Here is a 20,354-nt window from a genome sequence, read left to right as displayed (position 1 = left end):
GATCGGGCGCGTTCGCGAGTGTCCAGTGCGTGGAAGGAGGACTCGACACGTCCCATCTGAGAGGAGGACCAGGCTCGGGAAGGGCATCCTGCATCAGCGGAGCAACTGCTAGGTAAGCATCCATTTTTTTTAATAATTTCTTTATTAAAAAAAAACTTTAATCCTTTTTTCATTAATTTAATTAACTCATACACTGGCATGTCTACATTAATATTTTCATTTTTATGTTACAGTCACCGGCAGAACTCTTCAACTCCGCTGAAATTCATGCAGTTCGGTGAGTCGCATCATTTTTTCTTTTTTTTGTAGTTTGCAATTGGGATTGCTTAAAAAATAGCTGGTTTCCTCTGCTTACCTTTTTAAAGTTTTATGAAACATTTAATAATTTTATTACTCATGTTAAACGTGACTCGTAACACTCGTGAGCGCGTATCGTTAAAACACATGTCATTTTCATCGCTTGAATACATTTTATTTTAAATTCCATTTCGGGAGGGCAAAGATCTACTTTGTGTGTCTGCTGTGTAAAGTTTTTACGCCTATAATCTCCTTTTCTTTTTTTCGCACGCGATTTGTTCTTTATAATTTTTAAGTATCATAGAGCAACTGTACATGCGGTTTTAGTTGCACGATAAATTAGAATTAAGAGATAAATAATTGCTGATCTAAAAAATGAGATTCACACAATCTTTCGTGTTTAAGAAATCTTGATATATTAAAAATAAGTTAAAGTTTCATTCAGTATCAATTAACTTGTGACCTTATTATAAACTCTAAAATACCCCACGTATATGTTAAAATATTTGTTCTATATACATTAGCGCTACAATTAGTAAAAGCATTTTAAGATTATGAGATTCATATACAGAATATTTTATATATATAGAATTATAACTTATTTGGTTCGTGTGATTGCAATTCTTTAAGAAATTTTAATTAGATGAGATAATTTAAATACGAATATACCTCATTAGTTCTGTAACACATTTGAAAAATTGTTCTACTGTACAATCAACATGATTATTATATCTCCGATTTGACTATTATTAATATGTTAATGACACTAGTTCAGAATCGAGCCATGATCTCTTAAAGTTTGGCTCTTTAAAACCTTTCTGTAGGTTTCTTCTCGACAAAGATTTTTTTTTTTTAGGGTAAAGATTGTTAGTCTCCTCCTATTGTAAAGAGATTCTTTTAGCAAAGTGTCTTTGCCATTGTTTTTCAAGTGATAACAATCGAATATAGACTAATGGCTCTTGATCGAAAAATGATATGATCTCAGATCTTTGACTGTTAGATCATCATGCTTTTTTGCACCATAATCGCTACGACAACAGATTTAATAGATATTTCAAGTATTTCCTATTTCAATATAATCTTGTACGGATTTGTAATAAATCGTTGGATGCTATCTGCTGGGTCGCTGTTCTTCCACAAGCGCTATCAATCGTTGTCGCGTCTTTCTATTGTTTTGACACGTTGCCGAAATCAGTCCGACTAAGTGTTTAACGGAATATTCCTATAAAATGTAATCATATATTTAATATTCTATTATCGCAAGCACAGAAAAAAGTCAGTTTCCCATATTTTATTAAGATATAGTTACTTTATGCTCCTTAATCCACTCTTCAAAGCTGTTTTCAGGAAAATAATATGCTTTAATGTATAATTCGACGTACTCCCTATGTGGCATAGGTCTCAACGATGTTAATTTCTCGAACTTTGACTTTAACTGTGTGAAATCAAGCTGCATTAAAGCTCTACCACCATTCGAACATTTTTTAGCATTGGAAAACCTAGAACATTTTTCAAATTTACAATTTTATTCAGATTAGAAAAAATATTAAAAATAAGTTTGTTATACCCTTCTACTAAAGTATGTGTGATTAAGTGAGCCACGTTTTCCCATACTGCATTGCATATATCGACGTTTAAAGGTATATACGTTCCAATAGTATTCAATCTCTCGCTCAAAATGCAGACTTCCTATAAAAATTAATCAAATAATATTTTTAATATCACGATTAACAATATTTTATTTAATAGTAAATAACGACACGTACGTGAATTAGTGCATCGATGTAATTACTGTGTTGAGACATGACATCTGTCACTTCCCAATTAACTTTGTTCATTAAATTCAAAATATTGGCAACGTCAAACGCTTGCGACGTTACCGCCATATAGACTGGTTTTCTTAAGTCTATGGCAGACGCAATCGTTTGCATATAAAACTGATGTAAAAATCCTCTTTGAGGACTGCTAGCAATGAGATGCTCTAAATAAGGCTTCAGACCTTCATACTGCTGTCCTAAAAATATCAGAGACTCGACAGCTACAATACGTTCCGTTAATCCATAAAGTTTCTCAGGCTGTGACAAATTCACAATGGACGAAAGCTGTGGTTGTCTTATTTTATCATAATTTAAATTGCCATTTTCTTCCAACGATTCGTTTTCAGAAATAATCAAAGTTTCTCTGATTCGGGTTAAAGATAATTTTAATTTCGGACTATATAACGAGTCGCTATTGATTTGCTGCAAGAATACAAAAATCATATTTTAAAACACGTATCGAGTCACGTCTGTGTAATTAATAATTATATCGTAAACTTACAAGATCCGATGTGAAGAATTGGTGAACCGTGTAAAAACATAGCTCAAAAAATTGTATCATGCTCTGTATAACAGTAACCGCGATCGATCGTAAAAGCTTCGACATTTGCAAATATTTACCGCATACTCTCAATACGCTTAACGTCGTATTTGTGACCATAGGTCCCGACTGTTTCAGTTTGCATTTTTTTTTATTAACTTTTGTATGGTCAAGCTCATCGACGTAATCATGTTTTAATTCATCAGGAATATCTTCGTCAGATTCATCCGAAAAATACGCAGGTCGATCAATCTAGATAAAAACGTGAAATGTTAATAATCTGTATTATTTCCATAACAATTTCAAATACGAGAGTTAGATTAGATTATTTGAACTTTCTTACATCATCGTTTATTAAAATATCTTCATCTATAGTATCGTCCAATCCTATTGTAAATGGTGACAAACCACTCTCCAGATATTTCTGCAAATCGACTCCTGTAGAATTATCGCTGTCGCTTAAAGTTGAACTATCTAAACTATTCCACGCTTTACAATTATTGAGCGAAGGTTTCAGACTTCGAAATTCTAATAACTGAGTGGCCATGAAATCAGATTTTACAGGACACAGCTCCCAGCCGTCATTTTCTAAAAACATTTTTAACTCGTCCAAACGACACGCGTGATAATGAGAAAAGTAAGATAGAGACTGCTTTTTTATAGACTCCTGCAAGTTTTCTAATTTAACACCGCAGAGGTCTTCCCCAATTTCCATCAGCCTGTAATTCATAATTTAATAGATAATTTGTATTTATTCGCTGTCAATTAACGATTAAACATTATCAAATTCGCTTACCTGTTAACAATACCCAATACTTGAACGAACTGTTCGAACTTAGTATTTGTCAAATCAGTATTCGACAGATATATCGATATCTTTAATTCCACGTCGTGCCATACTCGAACCATACCGTGTTCTAATTTATGTTTGACATATTGTTTGCTTAAAGTTGCCTCTAAATCTTTAACATCGGATTTACATTCGACTTTATCTTCTTGTGCGTTATGCCAGTTTACAATTAAATGGTACGAATTTAGTATTGTCCATAATGATTTGCATAATTCCGTGAGGCAAGCTATACATTTCTCACGGGGCACAGCCTGACACAATTGTTTATATTGTCTTTTAACGTCACCTCCCGCATAGTGATGGATAATAGCGAACGCCGTGTGATGTATGGCAGCAGTAAAATGCATATGCAATTGATCCATGGCATGTTGAGTCTTTCCTAATAACGTATATGCTTCCTGAATAGAAGAATACACCGTAACATCAAATTCAGTGCACATTTTAGAGAGCGTATTGTCTAAGATCCCTTCTGCTTGATCTAATATATTTTGTAAATTTGTATTCAGCTCGGCGATACAAAAGAAGTGCTTGTAAGTCTGAACAGCACTTTGACACTCCAAAAGAAGTGATATGGCTCCAGGATAGTTTTCTTCATCTAGAAGTTCTTTTAAACGATCACCCGTGCATTGCTATATAATAATTAAATTTATAAGACTTTTTCATATATGGCTTCTTGTAAAATATTCTAATATTTTCTTACGGATAAAAAAAAACAAATTTTACAAAATTAACTTACCAGGGTCTTTATAGTCTTTAAATTTTTTAACAATTCTTCTACCACTTGTCGTCTTCGATAATTAGCTAATATGCCTAAACTCGATTTTAATTGATTTTTAGCTAATTGCAGATCTGTCCTTCCCATTTTACATATTTCTAAGGCATCTTGCAGTTGCTCTTGCAACAAGTGAATTCTTTCGGATTCCACTTCACAGTCGCTTCTCTTCTGCAAAATAAGCTGCAAAACTTTCTTAGATACAACTTGATGTTGCTGTTTGAGTTTCTTGTAACATTTTTCTATTTCCTTGGAATGCAATATCACTGGTAATTTCATCAATTCATAGCGCGACGAATCAAAACTACCATCAGTGTTAAAGTAAACGTCTTCAATGGAATCTAGTACATCTTGGTCAGGTATAGGCTCACTTTCTGTCGACTGATCAGCTTCGGAGCAGAGGTCCTCGCACTTTTGTGAATCAGGTGGATTAAGCAGATCAGGATTCAAGCCCATAAGCGGCACTTTATTTGCATTCTAAAAAATAATAAAATAATTTAATTATCTAATAATAATCAAGATAAATCATATATTTATTACGTGACACAAATATAGCCGTTGCGAAATGCAATAATCAAAATGCAAAATTCTCAAAGTTGCTATCTTATCAGCAATAGCTCTCGTTATAATCAATTACGAAGATAAGAAGAGCGAGTAAAATTGGCAGCAAATAACGTAATTTGACAGTAAAATGTCCAATTGAGTTGTACACATCACTTCCGAGTGGTCACATAACCTTACTTCTCGACGGTGGAACGAACAGAACCGCGTCTACACGTCGCATGTTACGATAATCGTTTAACGTATACGTGAATTATAAGCTTGCCTGCTTATGAATGAGGTCGAAAAACTTGATCTTTAAATCCTCCATGATGTCGGACTGCATCACGATTGTTAGGCCAAACGCATTCTCGTCTGTTTACTCCGATACAGTCGGCCCTACCGTGACATTTCGCGAAAATCAGGAGCGGCATAATAAACCTAGACGTTGCATCGAGTTTACGGACCTCGATTCGAATCTTACGAAAGAAACGAAGGACCGATCGCCCGCTCGTGTTCACATATGTATAAAATAGACGCGACGGTATGAGCTGTCAAGAATGTCAAAACCTTGCCAGCAATGCCAGCTACGATTCGTTTTGAAGTTGGCCAAGTGCGCATCGATACTCTTATTTCACACACATACACGCGACGAGATAATTTTATGTTCAGATACGTGCGAAAGTTTGAATCGAAAAATCCAATCAAATTTACTCACCAATTTTTTAAGATAAATAATATAAAGGATACATAATATAATGTAAATTTTTAATGTGTAATGCAACAAAAATTTTCCGTCCCACTTGAACAGACTGCGGACTGTCGATTGTACATAGTTTTAATATTTTTAAGTAAAATTCAAGTACAACCGGTGTGGTTAAAAATTTTTGATGCATTCCACACATCTGATTTATCTGAAAGCAATCTAATATTAGCACAAATAAATATATGTCATATATGTATACAGGCGCGCGCCTGTATTTTAATTAAAGGTAATAAGACAATTCTCTTATTTAATTCACTAAATAAAGAATTTATATAAAAGAGCATGCGACTTGCCAATCTGCATGTACTTCGGCGGAGTTGGTGAGTTGTGCCGGTGACTGTAACATAAAAAGAAAAATAATTATATAGACATGCCAGTTAGTTAATACGATTAATATAAAAAAGCAAAGGTTTTCTTTTAATAAAGATTTTATTTAAAAATATAATGCTTACTTAAAAGTTGCTCCGCCGAAGCAGGATGCCCCCCGGGCCTGCTCCTCCTCTCAGATGGTAGGTCGTTGTCGTCGAGTCATCTTTTCGCGCACTGGAAACTCTCGCGAAATACTATCATTAACACTATCACTCATGATTTAAATTATAACATATTAATTTACATTATCACACATCGTTTAAATTATTATTAAAACACGGCACCCCGTATTATAAACGAAAACGCGAAACTGTACACTCACACTCACACTCACACTCACTTACATATAATACACTCACTTACAATAATATTCACCGCGCACTTTATTACATTATCATTCGTAGTTTAAATTATTATAAAACAAGGAAAAATTGTTCGAATAGGACTTTAAAACTACTAAAATACGCGTCGGACAATCCGGCGTAACGCGAATCTCTCAAGCAGCAGATGCCAATTTCCCGAATTGCGTGCAGTAGCGCACGCACTATCAGTCACGTCTAACGAAACAGAAAACGACACTCCGCGAGGGACCGACGAATACCCCGGGCTGTACGACGATTAATAAAAAATAAATTGAAAACGCGAATTATAACCCGAAAGCGCGAAACAATATTTCGATGACGAGAAAAGCGACCTTGTTTTGTAATAATTTAAACACGGCACCCCGTATTATATACGAAAACACAAAACTGTACACTCACACTCACACTCACTCACATAATATTCACCGCGCACTTCATAACACTATGACTCATATTCACCGCGCACTTTATTACACTATCACTCATACCTAGTTTAAATTATTATAAAACAAGGAAAAATTGTTCGAATAGGAATTTAAAACTACTAAAATACGCGTCGCACAATCCGGCGTAACGCGAATCTCTCAAGCAGCAGATGCCAATTTCCCGAATTGCGTGCAGTAGCGCACGCACTATCAGTCACGGCTAACGAAACAGAAAACGACACTCCGCGAGGGACCGACGAATACCCCGGGCTGTACGACGATTAATAAAAAATAAATTGAAAACGCGAATTATAACCCGAAAGCGCGAAACAATATTTCGATGACGAGAAAAGCGACCTTGTTTTATAATAACTTAAACACGGCACCCCGTATTATATGCAAAAACACAAAATTGTACACTCACACTCACACTCACTCACATAATATTCACCGCGCACTTTATTACATTGTCACTTAGAGCGTAACTTATCATAAAACAAGGAAAAATTGTTCAAATAGAAATTAAAAAATACTAAAATACGCATCGCACAATCCGGCGTAACGCGAATCTTTCAAACAGAAGATGCCGTTTCCCGAATTGCATGTAATAGTAGTGACCGGCAATAATAGCATGACTCACTGCGACAACGGTGACTAACGCGCGTAAGCTAGGGTAAAGTGCGTCAGGCCTTACCGCGGATCGCGTACGTGAGTCCTGAAGTACCGAAAGAAACGAGAAAACGAGGGAAAAGTTGGAGGAAGGCATCTTCGTGGTCTGTTCTGTTCACGACCGTACATGTGAGAGAGAACGCACGAGTGATCGCTAAGAAATCATTAGAGGCGCCTATAATGATTTCTTAGCGATCACTCATGCGTTCTCTCACGGTCGCGAACAGAACAGAACATGAAGATGCCTTCCTCCAACTTTTCCCTCGTTCTCTCGCTTCTCTCGGTACTCCAAGGTTCACGCACATGATCCGCGGTAAGGTCTAACGCACTCCACCCTAACTCACGCGCGTTAGCCGCCGTCGCCACAGTGTCAGGTCATCATTGCCGGTCACTGTACACTATTAGCACGTCTTACCAAACAGAAAATCGACACTCCGCGAGAGATAACGCATACTCCGGCTGTACGATAATCAATTAAAAAATAAATTGAAACGCGAATCACTATATCCCGAAAGCGCGAAACAATATTCCGATCACGAAAAATCATCCTTGTTTTATGATAAAATAACGTTCTTCGCGCACTAGATCACTCGCGGGATATTCACGACACTTCCGTTAAATCTTTAAACACGACCCTGAGACGTAAGCGCGGTCTAACTGTCACTTTAATCCTTCGGTCGGTGTAACGAACGATACAAAACTTGCACGAAGCATCGGTAGAAAACGCGCCGCGATATAAAATATTCCTACCGCGGTAGACACTCGCGGGATAGTCCACGACACTTCCTATTAACCTTCGATCTCGACAAAAGAATCTAACTGTCACTTCAAGCAAGGTCCACGTCACCTTGTTGCGCGGTCAAAAGTCGTCGGTAGAATAATCGCGGGAACGTCCCCCAACCCCTTCCATGTTTTCCCTACTATCGCGCGCGATATCCTTTACCCCCTTGTGTTACCCCCACCGGGGGGTATTCACTATCCCGCTTTTTATCTTTACCGTTATTCAAAACGCGCAACCACCTTTTTCGTTAAATTTTCGAACGATACAAAACTTGCACGAAGCATCGGTAGAAAACGGACCGCGAAATAAAATATTCCTACCGCGGTAGACACTCGCGGGATAGTCCACGACACTTCCTTTTAACCTTCGATCTCGATACAAAAATCTAACTGTCACTTCAAGCAAGGTTTACGTCACCTTGTTGCTCGGTCAAAAGTCGTCGGTACAATGACCGCGAAAACTTCCCCCCTTCTATGTTTTTCCTACTATCGCGCGGGATATTCTTTACCCCCTTGTGTTACCCCCACCGGGGGGTATCCACTATCCCGCTTTTTATCTTTACCGTTATTCAAAACGCGCAACCACCTTTTTCGTTAAATTTTCAATTTCGACTCGAGAAATCGATAGCTTAATAATTATCGAATATAACAGAATATTAATCATAATTTCACTATCCCGCGGATATTCATTATCCCGCGTTTTATTTCTACCGCGCTTTAGAACGCGTTACCGCCTTTCTCGTGAAATTTTCGATTTCGATTCAAAAAATTGATAGCTCAATAAAACATAGAACAGAATATTAATCGTAATTTTTCTGTTTCAGATAATACTGTATTATTGAAGGAAGGACCGACTCGATATTCCGCAGACATCCTGAGAGGAGGAAAAGACCCGGGAAAGTAAGTCGTATGATTTTCTTTTCGTAGTTTGCAATCGGGGTTTTTTAAAAAATAGCGCGCGTATAGCGCGCGCATGGTTTTTTCTAGTCTTTATACAAATTTTGAATTATATTTTTCCTTAAATTATGATGTAATTAAAATAGTAAAACTGTTGTTAGATCTAATTTATTATCAGGCAGTGCGAACACGTCAGATATCTCATAAATATATGCGGAGCACGTAGATATTTTGCGTTATTCAACGAAGATTTTTTTAAGGAAAAGAAAAAAGTTAGATAACGTATATTAATTCCGTGTCTAACAATGCCGTGAAAGAATTGCGTATTGCAAGAAGAAAAATGTGCTAAGAAGAGGAAATAAAATTTAAGCACGCGCTAATCCACGTAATAACTTGAATAACCGGCAAATAATCATTTTATCTTCTTGAAGGATCTCGTAAGACACTTTCTGTAAAATTTAACGCGGAGCTAAATTAAAAGCTAAATTAACAGAGATAAAATCATTTTTCTAGTATCAAATTAAAAAAAAAAAAAAAATAGTTACGTATACGTCATACAAAAGAATTGAAGAATTGTTTTTTGTCAATCAATTATATTTTATTATACTTGTACATTGTTCGATAAGCAAAAACAGGAACGTAACAGCAAATTAAGACCAAGCGCGATAAAGGCAAATATACTTTGCGGGGAAGAAAAGCAGAAAGGGGATAGGAATCGTCGGTAATCGATACCGCGCGGATTTAACGCGGCGCTAGAAAATACCATAAAAAATAAAATCAAGGTTTCCGTTTGCATCTTAATTGTACTATAGTTTGAGGTACCAGCCCCTGATTTACGCCACTGGAGATATGCGACGAGGAGTTGAAATCGATGCGACTAGGCGCAACGGCAAGCGTGGGTGTTCGAGGGTAAGACCTACGATTTCGTATTTTCTGATTGGTCGGTCGACCTCCCACGCGCCTTCTCTGTCATCCGTCTCCTCCACCCGGATCAGCAACGCGGAGCCGGCCGCAGGTGAGATCGCGTGGCGCAGGTGTGTTCGCAGTGTGGCTGTGCACCGTCACGCGCTCAGAAGGGTAGACATATCCACGTCTTACGGGTGTAACTCGGAGAAGGAGGTGACGAGAGCGGAGAGCAGCCCGAGGGAGCGAGAGACCAGACGAGATTCCGAGAAAGGGCAAACGAGGTGGGTGGTGAGAGCGACCTCGCCGCGCCGTTAACATTCGCACCCACGCATACAGGTACAGCGCAGCCGAAGCGGAGTGCTCTCGGGGCGAGGGACCTTGCGCGAGCCACCCCGAGGAGTTACTCGAACCTTGGTGGTACGTCAGATACCAACGAGCAAGCGAGCGAGCGGGTGACTCTCGCCGAGGGTTGACGGATACAACCGCCGGGTTCCGCGTTCGCGAGGCGAGACCAGATATTTCTACGAGGAGGAGAGAGGAAGTCTTCCTCCGGAAAATAGAAGTGAAAGAGAGCAGAGGAAAAACCTCCCCCGGCTTTACCGTCGCGGAAAGACGGAAAAGGAGCGCCCGCCTGCAATTAACAAAGCGCATCCGCGAAGCGAAGATGGTACGGAGATTCTGCAACGGCGCGGTTGCACTTGGCATCGCCCTGACGGCCTGCGCCGCTTTTCCGCGCGCCATGGCGATCGACCTCAGCCGCTTTTACGGTCACTTCAATTCGAAACGCTCGGGTAAGTCAACAACTTCGGGGGTGCGAACGTGCACTCGCGGGCGCACCTTCAAGAAATCATGATTTCGTGCCGCCGACGAGATCGCGGGTCTTGGAAGCACGGTTAAATAAAATCGCCTTTCGCAAAGTTCTAAAGTTCTCTCCGGAACAATACGAGAAACATACTCGCGCTCCACGGTTAAAATTTTATCATATCTTTTATTTAAGATAATTTTGCGCGTTACCGAACGTTACGTTGTCGAAATAAAAATATTTGATTGATTAAATAATTTATTATAATATAATTACATTTTATTAAACAGCTGCCGTCGGCGTCTGGCGAAATTATAACTTTGTTACGAATGATACAAAGCTGGTAAAGCCCGCATCGGGCGGGGAGATTAAGATCGAGATTGAATTTTAATTTATTCAATTATAAGAAGGGTGAACCGATATCAAAAGCAACGAAATTCGGTTGAATTGATTAAGCTTCAATCTAATCACAATTTTAATCTCGAGTCTGATGTGGACTTTACAAGTTTAACGACACCAGCTTTCATTGTTTATGACGTATTTAAACATGCATTTATACATCTCACGCAACGTTGACGTCAGCTGCTTTTTGAAAATGTAGTAGACGTGTGAAAGTTCGTCAAGTAATTACTCGTGCGTTGGTCTGTCTGCTCGAACATAGAATTAACTACTGAAACCGCAGGAACCAGAGCTTATGAATCTAATTTAGAGCTTGTGTGATTGCAGAATTCTAATTAGAGAAAGTTACTTTCAACAATATCAATTAAACAAATTAGTTCGGCGTTGGATCTAGAAATAAGTTTGCATAATCCTTTCGCACATGTCTGAACAAACGTAAAGTGTTCCGACACCGTCGTTCTGGTGATCCCTCGATCGCTTCGATATTCTATAGCGATCGTGTTTAAAAAAAAAATCAAAGCGCCGTTGATCTTTTATTTTATTTAATTTATTTTATTTTATTTCTTTTTTAAGCGTCACGAATCCGCCTATTTTTAATTTATCACGCAATTAAATTACGAATAATAATTCCGCGTAAACGCAGGTCCATTTGTGGTTGAAAGATAACGATCTTGTCGGTTCGAACGGCACGGGTTGAAAGGTTACGAAATTTTATCTTTTATTTAACGCACAAATTACAACGTACGCGTGTAAACTTTAATTTACACAGCAGGTGAATATTACATAAACGAGTCCCACGCGGAACTCTTGTAAGTACACGAAATAAAAAGAGAGCTTCCTGGGACCGTTGTCGTATCCGGCGCGTTTCTCTTTAACATTTATTGAAATTAAAGAGCTCGGGGGTTTAAAAAAATCAGATTTCCTTTTTATTTTTATTTATTTTTAATTTTTTTTTTCTTTTTCTTTTTCTTTCTTGTTGAAAATTGCGGCCATATGGGAGCATGTTCTCCAACCCGACGGTTTGTTACGTGCACGTTCACTCGGTCAATAACGCGCATACTTAACGCGTACCGAGTCGCATATAGCACGCCAATGACATTTAGAAGCACGCGTTTTTGCTCAGCTCGCGGCTATTCAGGGCCGACAATATATATAAAGTTATTCAAAGCGGGCTTCATGCGGTCGTTGCATTCCCTATCTCACCCGAGCCCTCGTTTCTCGCAATTACCTATTCCATAATTCCATAAATTTATTCATTTCATTTTATTTATTTTAATTTTTTTTTATAATTACACCACAAAGGAGACCGAAATAAAATTGGCACGCAATTCTTTTATTACCGTACTTTGAAATTAAAAATATAATATTCATTGCGAAGTCCACGTTTCTCTTAATTATCTATCGCGATGTATATTCCAGATCACTCATCTTCTTCAAAGAATCTCATCGAGAGAATGTGCTTTAATCTCATTTCTACGAATGAGGGAAGGGGGAGAGATTCAATTGAAATAAGAGATAAAGTCGATATCAAGCGTGCCCTCGCGAGGATAAAGCGGAAGTTATTTTTGGAATTAAAATATTGTCTTTATAGATAAAGATCTATTTCTTTTCTTTCTCGGCAAGCGAGACGCCGAGTCTCGCAAGTTTATTTAGGAGATTCGGGGTTCGCTTTCGAACTGTAACTTGGTTTATTGAGACGCGTTGATGAAGCTTCTTCGACGAGGTTTTATCGCGGTAACTTTTTGAGATGCGTACAGGGAACAGAAGTGGGAAGAAAGTCGGTCAATTATAATTAAAATTCATTGCACCTGACCGTCGAGTTATTATCCGTCCACCTGTAGGAAGGCGTACGCGACAATCTTACCTTCCGCTTAATACTCCCTCGGCAATCGTTTCATTCAGAATGTATCGAGGTCGGGGGCGATCTCGCGGGGACGGCGACTACACCCAAGGGAATCATCGCGACTCGTCCGTCGATCGGTGAAAATATGCGTAATTTCGCTGATAAGAAACCACCCCGCCGGACCCGCGTAGGCGGTCTTATCTAAACGTGGAAAAATTGCGACGCTCGCGGAGGAATTTAATAACGTCACGGGGAAACGTTTCTTTTAAGTTCAACAGAATCCCTGGCGTAGAAAAGAATTGCGAACGCGATCGATTGATTAGTAAAATATTTGTACGAACGTAGACGTCCTGTTTAAACACGGAGAAAACGGAGAAAAGAGAGAGAGAGAACTGCGAAGTACGTGTAATAATGCTGATAGCCATCGGGGCCACCCCGCCGGTGGCTCGATACGGCTTTTCGATAAATATGCCGCGCGTATAAGGACGTGAAATTTATTTTTCGCTTTTTTTTTTTTCTTTTTATACGATCGAAATTGAATTGTCGCCGGCCGCTTTGTGGACACGTTGCTCAGCGTTTGCGGTGTAAATTACGTTTACGTGCGAAAACGGACGTGGGCGACCGTCTAACGAATGTAGCACAATATTACACAATCGATCGCTGAGCAGAACCGCTGTATGTGCCATACGTTTTCCAGTTTCGCGCGTGGAAATTGTTTTTGTTTTTCTTTTCTTTTCTTTTTTTTTTGCCCGACGAAAATTTTCCTTCGTAATAACAGATTGCTTGTAGGTGATATAATACAGTCGCTCGCTGAACAAAGTGTTCATATTTGATTTGGTAGAAAATGGAATCTCTTTTATCAGGTACTCCTAATAATCTGAAAATTTCTTCTTAAAAAGAAAAATTGCACACACAGTTTATATTATATATATATATATTTTTTATTAATCTTTCTTTTAGTAAGATTGATATGTATACTTTATATATTTGTCAAATTTTATTAAATATTCCAGCAACTACTCGAGACGTTAATTTTGTAGAAAAAGAAAACTTGTAATGGAACATTTTTAGTTACAACAAAAAAAATATAAAATAAAACTTTAACAAAGAAGGCCGTCAGTGGAGAGCTTTTGCGAGTTTTACGAGGGAGGAGCACATGATCGATACGCGTTTATAATCGCTCCCGTATTTCTATCAGATTATGCGTTTTTGCTAATTGATTTTTCAGAACCGTCAACCACGCGCTTGTTTATAGCGTGAGCAATGCGATCGCGTGTTTGCTCAATTATCTCGAAAGCTCACCCTCGGCGGAGGGGGTGCCTGCCGCATTACTCGCGCCACGTTTATTAATTCCGTTTCGGATCCCTCGTTTTAGTACGTTATCGTTGTAATTTAATCATCCGGCGACTCACGACCGTCCCACCGGCGTAACGTAATCGACTTTCCTGAACTTCCATTTCCGCGGAATGAGATTGAGCATGCACACACACGTGCATGGACGTAGGAACGCGGTTCCATCGCCGTTTAAAAGTAGTCTACGCGTTTCGAATTACCGTCTCGGGGACAATTTTTTTTTTATTTATTTCCTCAGAGTTTTCTTGTGCGTTTCAGAGGCTTGCCATCCGTACGAGCCGTTTAAGTGCCCAGGCGATGGTATTTGCATCTCGATACAATACCTTTGCGACGGTGCACCCGACTGCCAGGACGGATACGACGAGGACTCAAGATTGTGCACCGCGGGTGAGTCAAACATTCCGAATTTATCAAGTAATTATATGCAATAGGCAGCGTGATTCACTTAGCACCATTAATTTACGCATCTCATGTTGATTGCTCGCCTGATAAATAATAAACTGCGCTCGCACCACGCGAAACGACTACAACGCGGCCTGATTTTTCGTATTTTGTATTCTTGATCTGATTTTTATCTCGCTCCTCGCGCTGGATTGCTGCGTGTGACCTGGTCGCAGATTTTATTTTTCATATACCGGCGCGGATTTCTTCGTTATGTATACCGTATACGAGAAAGCAAACGCGTATCGTGATGTCCCTCGGTATAGATGCACTCGACGACGTTCCGTGCAACTGTACCGGGCAGCTGTAATACGATAAGGGAGGGTTGTGCCGCCGCACTCGTTCGATACATTTACGCAGAATGTTATCTTTTATCTCGCTTTTATCTTTCTATAAACGTACATATAAACGTACAAGCCCGTATTAATTAGCTGAGATTTTGCTTCTTTTTTTATTGTTTCTTATAAACTTTCTTACGACATTTAAAAAAGGGAATTAATCAAACTTAAATATAATTTAATTAGAATATCTAACGACATTTATGGCATCCCTGTATTAATTCGAGAATTACTTATACGCCGAGAATACGCCGAGGCGTATTAAGTCCTCGCACATTTTGCATTTATTTTATTTTACAGCGGTCGTAAAATTCTTTTTCCCGTAATTATAGCTAGAAAAAGTATTCAGGCAGGATTTTACACCTCTTTTGCTGCCCGTTTTTTTTTTTCTTTTTTCTTTTTTTTTTTTTTTTTTTTGGTTCGCTTTGAATGGTTTTTTGAGGTGGCATTAAAAGGAGAAAATTATTCCCATTCAAATTTAAATGGTATGTTCATGAGCACGGCGTTCCTGTATCGATCCCAGCGTACCGGGTCTTATGCATTCTACTTTTATTTTATCTCTGGTTGCGAAATGAACTTTCATATTGTTGCAGCCAAACGACCACCCGTAGAGGAAACCGCAAGTTTTCTGCAGTCTTTATTAGCCAGCCACGGTCCCAATTATTTGGAAAAATTATTCGGAACCAAGGCACGCGATACGCTGAAGCCTCTCGGTGGTGTTGAAAAAGTGGCCATCGCGTTATCCGGTAAGTACCTCAGGTTTAAATGCCCCGTGAATTTCGCGGCGCCAAACGGCGAACCCGAAACGGATTATCATAAGGCAGTCCGCCTTGTTCTCCGATATCACGAACGTGTTAAATCTTTCCCGCGTATCGGAAATCTATTAAAAGCCGCAATATCGTCGCGTTATATAGAACGAAATCGCGAGCGTCTCAATGGGCGCTCGGTGTAAAAGATAATCGGGTCCAGCGGACGCACGCTGGATTAATCAACCGGGATTCACGTCGGCGAGGACTTCGAAAGATCGTTCGGAGAAAGGTCTTTCCTTTCGCGTTCTCTTGCTTCTCGAAAGTAAAGCTTTTCCCTCGAATTTTCCCACCTGACGATCTTGTTTCGGCTGTCAGAGTCGCAGACGATCGAGGACTTCGGCGCGGCGCTGCACCTGATGCGCTCCGACCTTGAGCACCTGCGCTCGGTCTTCATGGCGGTGGAGAACGGCGATCTGGGGATGCTAAAGTCAATCGGTATCAAGGACTCCGAGCTGGGCGACGTCAAGTTCTTCCTCGAGAAACTCGTTAAAACGGGCTTCCTCGATTGAACGGTCACATCCGCCGCCGAACCGCCGCCGCCGCCGTCGTCGTCGTCGTCGACGAGGAGCCGCCGTCGTCGCCGCATCGCCGTCGGTGTCGCGTCACCGTCGTCGCACCAGCAGTCCCTTCGTTTGACAAAGCCTAAACCAGCCTCTCCGCGGATTTTTTCCTTCGTCGCGAGCTCCCACGTGCAGAATGTAGCCTGTCGTTTTTCTTTCCTCACCTGTCCTCGAATTTCTTGCCCCCGCTTCAACGCGACGTACGCGATTAAGAGCACCGGGATGATCTGTATTAAGAGCGAACGTCCAGAGTCTCAGTACGAGCAATCGGGCAGGTTTATCTTGCGTATCTCGTAAACACGTACATATCAGTTTTAGATGATTTTATTGCGCGCCTATCAAGTATATCGACGATCCGTTTAAGAAAAAAAAAAGAAAAAGAAAAATTCAATGATCGGGATGTAACTGATAATTAATGTGCCGCGCATTACTCCCGCGCGGTCTTAATTAAATCACGGTATGATCTTCTCATCTGTCTAGAAAAGAAGAAAACGATAAAACAATTTGGGGGATTGAGAAGCACGTTGGGTTCTCTGTAATTCAATATCATCCCTTATCCTCTTGAATCGAAACGTCTTACGGCGAACAGCGGTAAAAAAAAAAAGAAATGTTATTTAGCTTATTTTGTCCCCTTTAAACTTTATTAATCTTAAATAACGTAATCGGATTTGAATTGGTGTAAACATTTTACTACGCTGTGACAGGGATCTCTTTTTTACGTTCTCTCTTGCTTCCCCTAGCTGTGCGTCGAGACGCTGCTCCTCGTGTGAACACGTAATGAGCTTTTGTCCGACCTATCTCTAAAATATTAAGCTTTCTCATGTATCTTGTAACTACTTCGCTATAGGGTTCTCTTACTCTCGTGCACGTGTACGCGGCTTCGCGTGCCCCGGTTTTATTCGAGCCGTGTCTTTAATATGCGAGCACGTATACGGTATCCATCTTGCATAAATGATGAGACGTCGATGACAATCATTCGCGATTAGCAGTGACGCGGCAGACCATCGGTTGTGCATTCAAAATCCATTCAAAGCGCCCGCGAGTCGGTTCTCGGCGACGAAGTTTCTTGTTAATTATTTAAAAGCGTCTTAGCGCGGGATTATAATCGATGTTAAATACCTACGTGACAAATTGAAATTTCTAAACTTGGCAGAAAGGGATTCATCAAGCTGGAGATTGCTGCCTTCGAGGTAACGAACTTGGAGAAAAAAAAAAAAAAAAAAGAAAAAGGGAAACTTTGTAAGGGAAAAAGATTCTCGTGAGGAAAAGTAATTACGGTTCGAGTACGGCGGGATAATTTTTCATCAGAATCACGTTACTTCGAAAAGGTCGTGCGGAAGAACGTGGATAATATAATTCTCATCGAATGCAGTGCCATAAAGACCGTACTCCCTCAGGTGCAGCTTTACGTTAATTGCGAATGCACAACAGTTGGGTCTGGCGCTCTTCGGTTGGTGCTAGGGTCGGGGGGGTGGATTTATGTATGCTCTCAATTACTTCTGCGTAAAAGTACCGCACGATTATTCTCAATCACTCCCCCGGGAGTTATTCTTTTCAACATATTTTTCGACGGCGCTGTGCAATTTCCGTTGCGATTACGGAGTAATCATGTATATTGCGGATCAGGGGAAAGCTTTTCCTCGGATAGGCGATTACTGCTGGAACAGTGTATTGAGTTGAACTGATGTTCTCTCGAGCGTGTGTGTCTTACATTTTATTTTATTTTTTTTTTTATTATTATTTTATGCGCGGTCGCTTTTGATGAATGTTTCACGACGCGGCATCGCGGCGATAAAAATAAAAATATTAAAAAAAGAAAAAAAAATAGAAAGAAGAAAAAAAGAAAAAAAAGAAGAAAGCAGCGGTCTCTTGAGGAGTCTCAGTTTCTTGGGTAGTTTTACCGCATTTAATTGTATCAAATTCTATCCGTTTATCTTGATTAAGATGACACCGATGGAGGCGGACGCAGGACGAAAATAAAATAGCCTTGTTTAACGTTGCATAAACGATGCGGGAATACTTTTCGCGTTGATCAGGTGGTTTCGATTTCGGTCGGTGCAGCCGTGAACGTCACGCAATGACACGGCGTGACGGTGTTATACACGTGCGCATTTAAAATAAATTGGTACAAAAGTGTGTTATAAAGGTGAAAAAGAAGCAGGAAGAAACGGAGCATCCCGTCGCGTTCTTTCAGGGTATGACGCGCGTTTTATTTATTAGGTGAAAGAGAGCAAGATATAAGATATAACGCTAGCGTATGATATTTTCATTACGGCAACACGATACATATCAGTACACATACATATCAATAAATTATATTTAAAAAATTATATATATACAATATTAAATTATATATATATATAGATATATAATGTGAAGAAAGTAACGATATCGGATTCTCTCGAGGTAGGCGCCTTCCGTTTCGCGCTTTCCTTTTACTTCGGATGGGGAGAGAAAATTAACGCGTGAAATCTCTATATATACACACACATATACACATATGCACATATATAATCTGTATAAATTGTGCTATTCGCGACAATCGAGAAATCGGGAGCGGGCGCAAGTCTAATGAGACTTCCCACTTTCTTTACCTCGAGAGAATACATATCCCTTGCGGGCTGAGTAACGACATATCTATTTATTAAGCGTATCTTTTAATCGATACAAACGATATATTGAGACATATCTTCTAATTAATGTAAACGTAAGCGAGTCTAGAGGTATATATAAATATTATACATATAGCGGATACATATCAGCAGAGAAATCACTCTTTTATCAGATGGTAGATAATATTTTGGTATATAAAGAAGAAAAAAAAAAAAGTTTAATATTCCCTCCAGATGTCAATTACGGTCCAAAGTAGGGCCTGGACCGAGGGCAAAATCCGAGGGAACTTGTGTGTTTTAGCGAACAACCGAACAGGGGCACCGAGGGGTCATGGCGCGACGCGTCACCCCTTTCTCCCTTTCTCTCTTTCTCTTTCTCCGCCTCCCCGCCGCGTGCCTTGACCCTTTGGCCCCAATATTTCGAGTCGTAAGTCATAAGGTCAAATCTATCTCACCCCGAGAGCGGTAGACCAGAGTTCCACCAATATCTGATACACATATATATGTCACGTTTCGGCGATGCGTTACCCATCGTCTTGGAATGATAAGAGATTGTATTTTCCTCCTTTTCTCCCTTTCTGCTTCTTCTCCGTTTTTTTGTATGCGTTTTATTATTAAGCATTGTAATTTTCTTTTCTTTCTCTTTTTCTTTTTCTTTTTTCTTTTTTTTTTTTTTACGTATTGCAGGTACTTTAACTACGAAGAACGGACGAAGCAGGTTTGATATTCTCTCACAGACTGTCTCATTGTATCCGACTCAAGTAACATCGATGCCTCTTGATTAAATTAGATTAAACCCTATTAATTGAGGAAATGTTAAATTAAACTTTATGATATTAAATTTTATGACGTATTAAATTTCGTGACTGTTTCAACATGTATTTACTCTCATTCCTATTGAATTTTCCGCAAGCCTGTCAATCTCGTGCGGTTGATATCGATTCAGATTTAAAATTTAGACACAGCTGGCACCGGGAAATTCGTCGATCCGTCCACAGCGTTTCGGTAATGCGGTTGCACGGTGTTCCACTGTGCACCTTTGGTATTATTACTCCAACGAGGAGTCCAGTGCTAAAATTTAATGAAAACGGTCAGATTCAAAGTGTAGACGTGCCGCAAAAATTGAGGCCGCGACACGCGGTGTTTCCTGCATGTGGAAATTAATCGGCTTCGAAATTGCGTAATGTGACGAAACAGAATTGTGAT

At 39.6% G+C, this 20,354-nt stretch overlaps 2 protein-coding genes across 2 annotated transcripts; one reads left to right on the top strand and one right to left on the bottom strand.

Annotated features, from left to right (window-relative positions):
- Positions 1-156: 156 nt before the first annotated feature.
- On the bottom strand, positions 157-5,429 carry Vps50 (vacuolar protein sorting 50). The gene is made up of 9 exons (XM_070654629.1): positions 5,104-5,429; positions 4,242-4,754; positions 3,452-4,134; positions 2,999-3,374; positions 2,617-2,907; positions 2,064-2,537; positions 1,865-1,986; positions 1,607-1,796; positions 157-1,519 (listed from the first exon to the last, which is right to left on the bottom strand). Exons 1-9 carry the CDS (start codon positions 5,161-5,163, stop codon positions 1,409-1,411), a joined length of 2,820 nt encoding a protein of 939 aa, XP_070510730.1. The 5' UTR covers positions 5,164-5,429; the 3' UTR covers positions 157-1,408.
- Positions 5,430-9,955: 4,526 nt separating this feature from the next.
- LOC139102226 (IDLSRF-like peptide) lies at positions 9,956-20,023 on the top strand. Its single transcript, XM_070655962.1, has 4 exons — positions 9,956-10,782; positions 14,647-14,775; positions 15,761-15,913; positions 16,292-20,023. The coding sequence occupies exons 1-4, from the start codon at positions 10,656-10,658 to the stop codon at positions 16,483-16,485; spliced, it is 603 nt and encodes a 200-aa protein (XP_070512063.1). The 5' UTR covers positions 9,956-10,655; the 3' UTR covers positions 16,486-20,023.
- Positions 20,024-20,354: the final 331 nt, after the last annotated feature.

This window comes from Cardiocondyla obscurior, linkage group LG04 (assembly GCF_019399895.1).
Source record: "Cardiocondyla obscurior isolate alpha-2009 linkage group LG04, Cobs3.1, whole genome shotgun sequence".
NCBI lineage: Eukaryota > Metazoa > Arthropoda > Insecta > Hymenoptera > Formicidae > Cardiocondyla > Cardiocondyla obscurior.
The sequence above is the reverse complement of the archived record's forward strand: the minus strand, read 5'-3'. Positions and strand labels throughout refer to the sequence as shown.

Bases quoted from the DNA above. Each gene is read 5' to 3' on its own strand.
- Vps50 (XM_070654629.1), bottom strand. From the start codon at position 5,163: ATGCAGTCCGACATCATGGAGGATTTAAAGATCAAGTTTTTCGACCTC. The intron at 2,908-2,998 runs GTAAGAAAGTTC...GTTTTTATCTAG, and splicing joins ATATTTTAATAAACGATGAT to ATTGATCGACCTGCGTATTT. The intron at 2,538-2,616 runs GTAAGTTTACGA...GTATTCTTGCAG, and splicing joins AATTCTTCACATCGGATCTT to CAAATCAATAGCGACTCGTT.
- LOC139102226 (XM_070655962.1), top strand. From the start codon at position 10,656: ATGGTACGGAGATTCTGCAACGGCGCGGTTGCACTTGGCATCGCCCTG. The intron at 10,783-14,646 runs GTAAGTCAACAA...TGTGCGTTTCAG, and splicing joins CTTCAATTCGAAACGCTCGG to AGGCTTGCCATCCGTACGAG. The intron at 15,914-16,291 runs GTAAGTACCTCA...TTCGGCTGTCAG, and splicing joins AGTGGCCATCGCGTTATCCG to AGTCGCAGACGATCGAGGAC.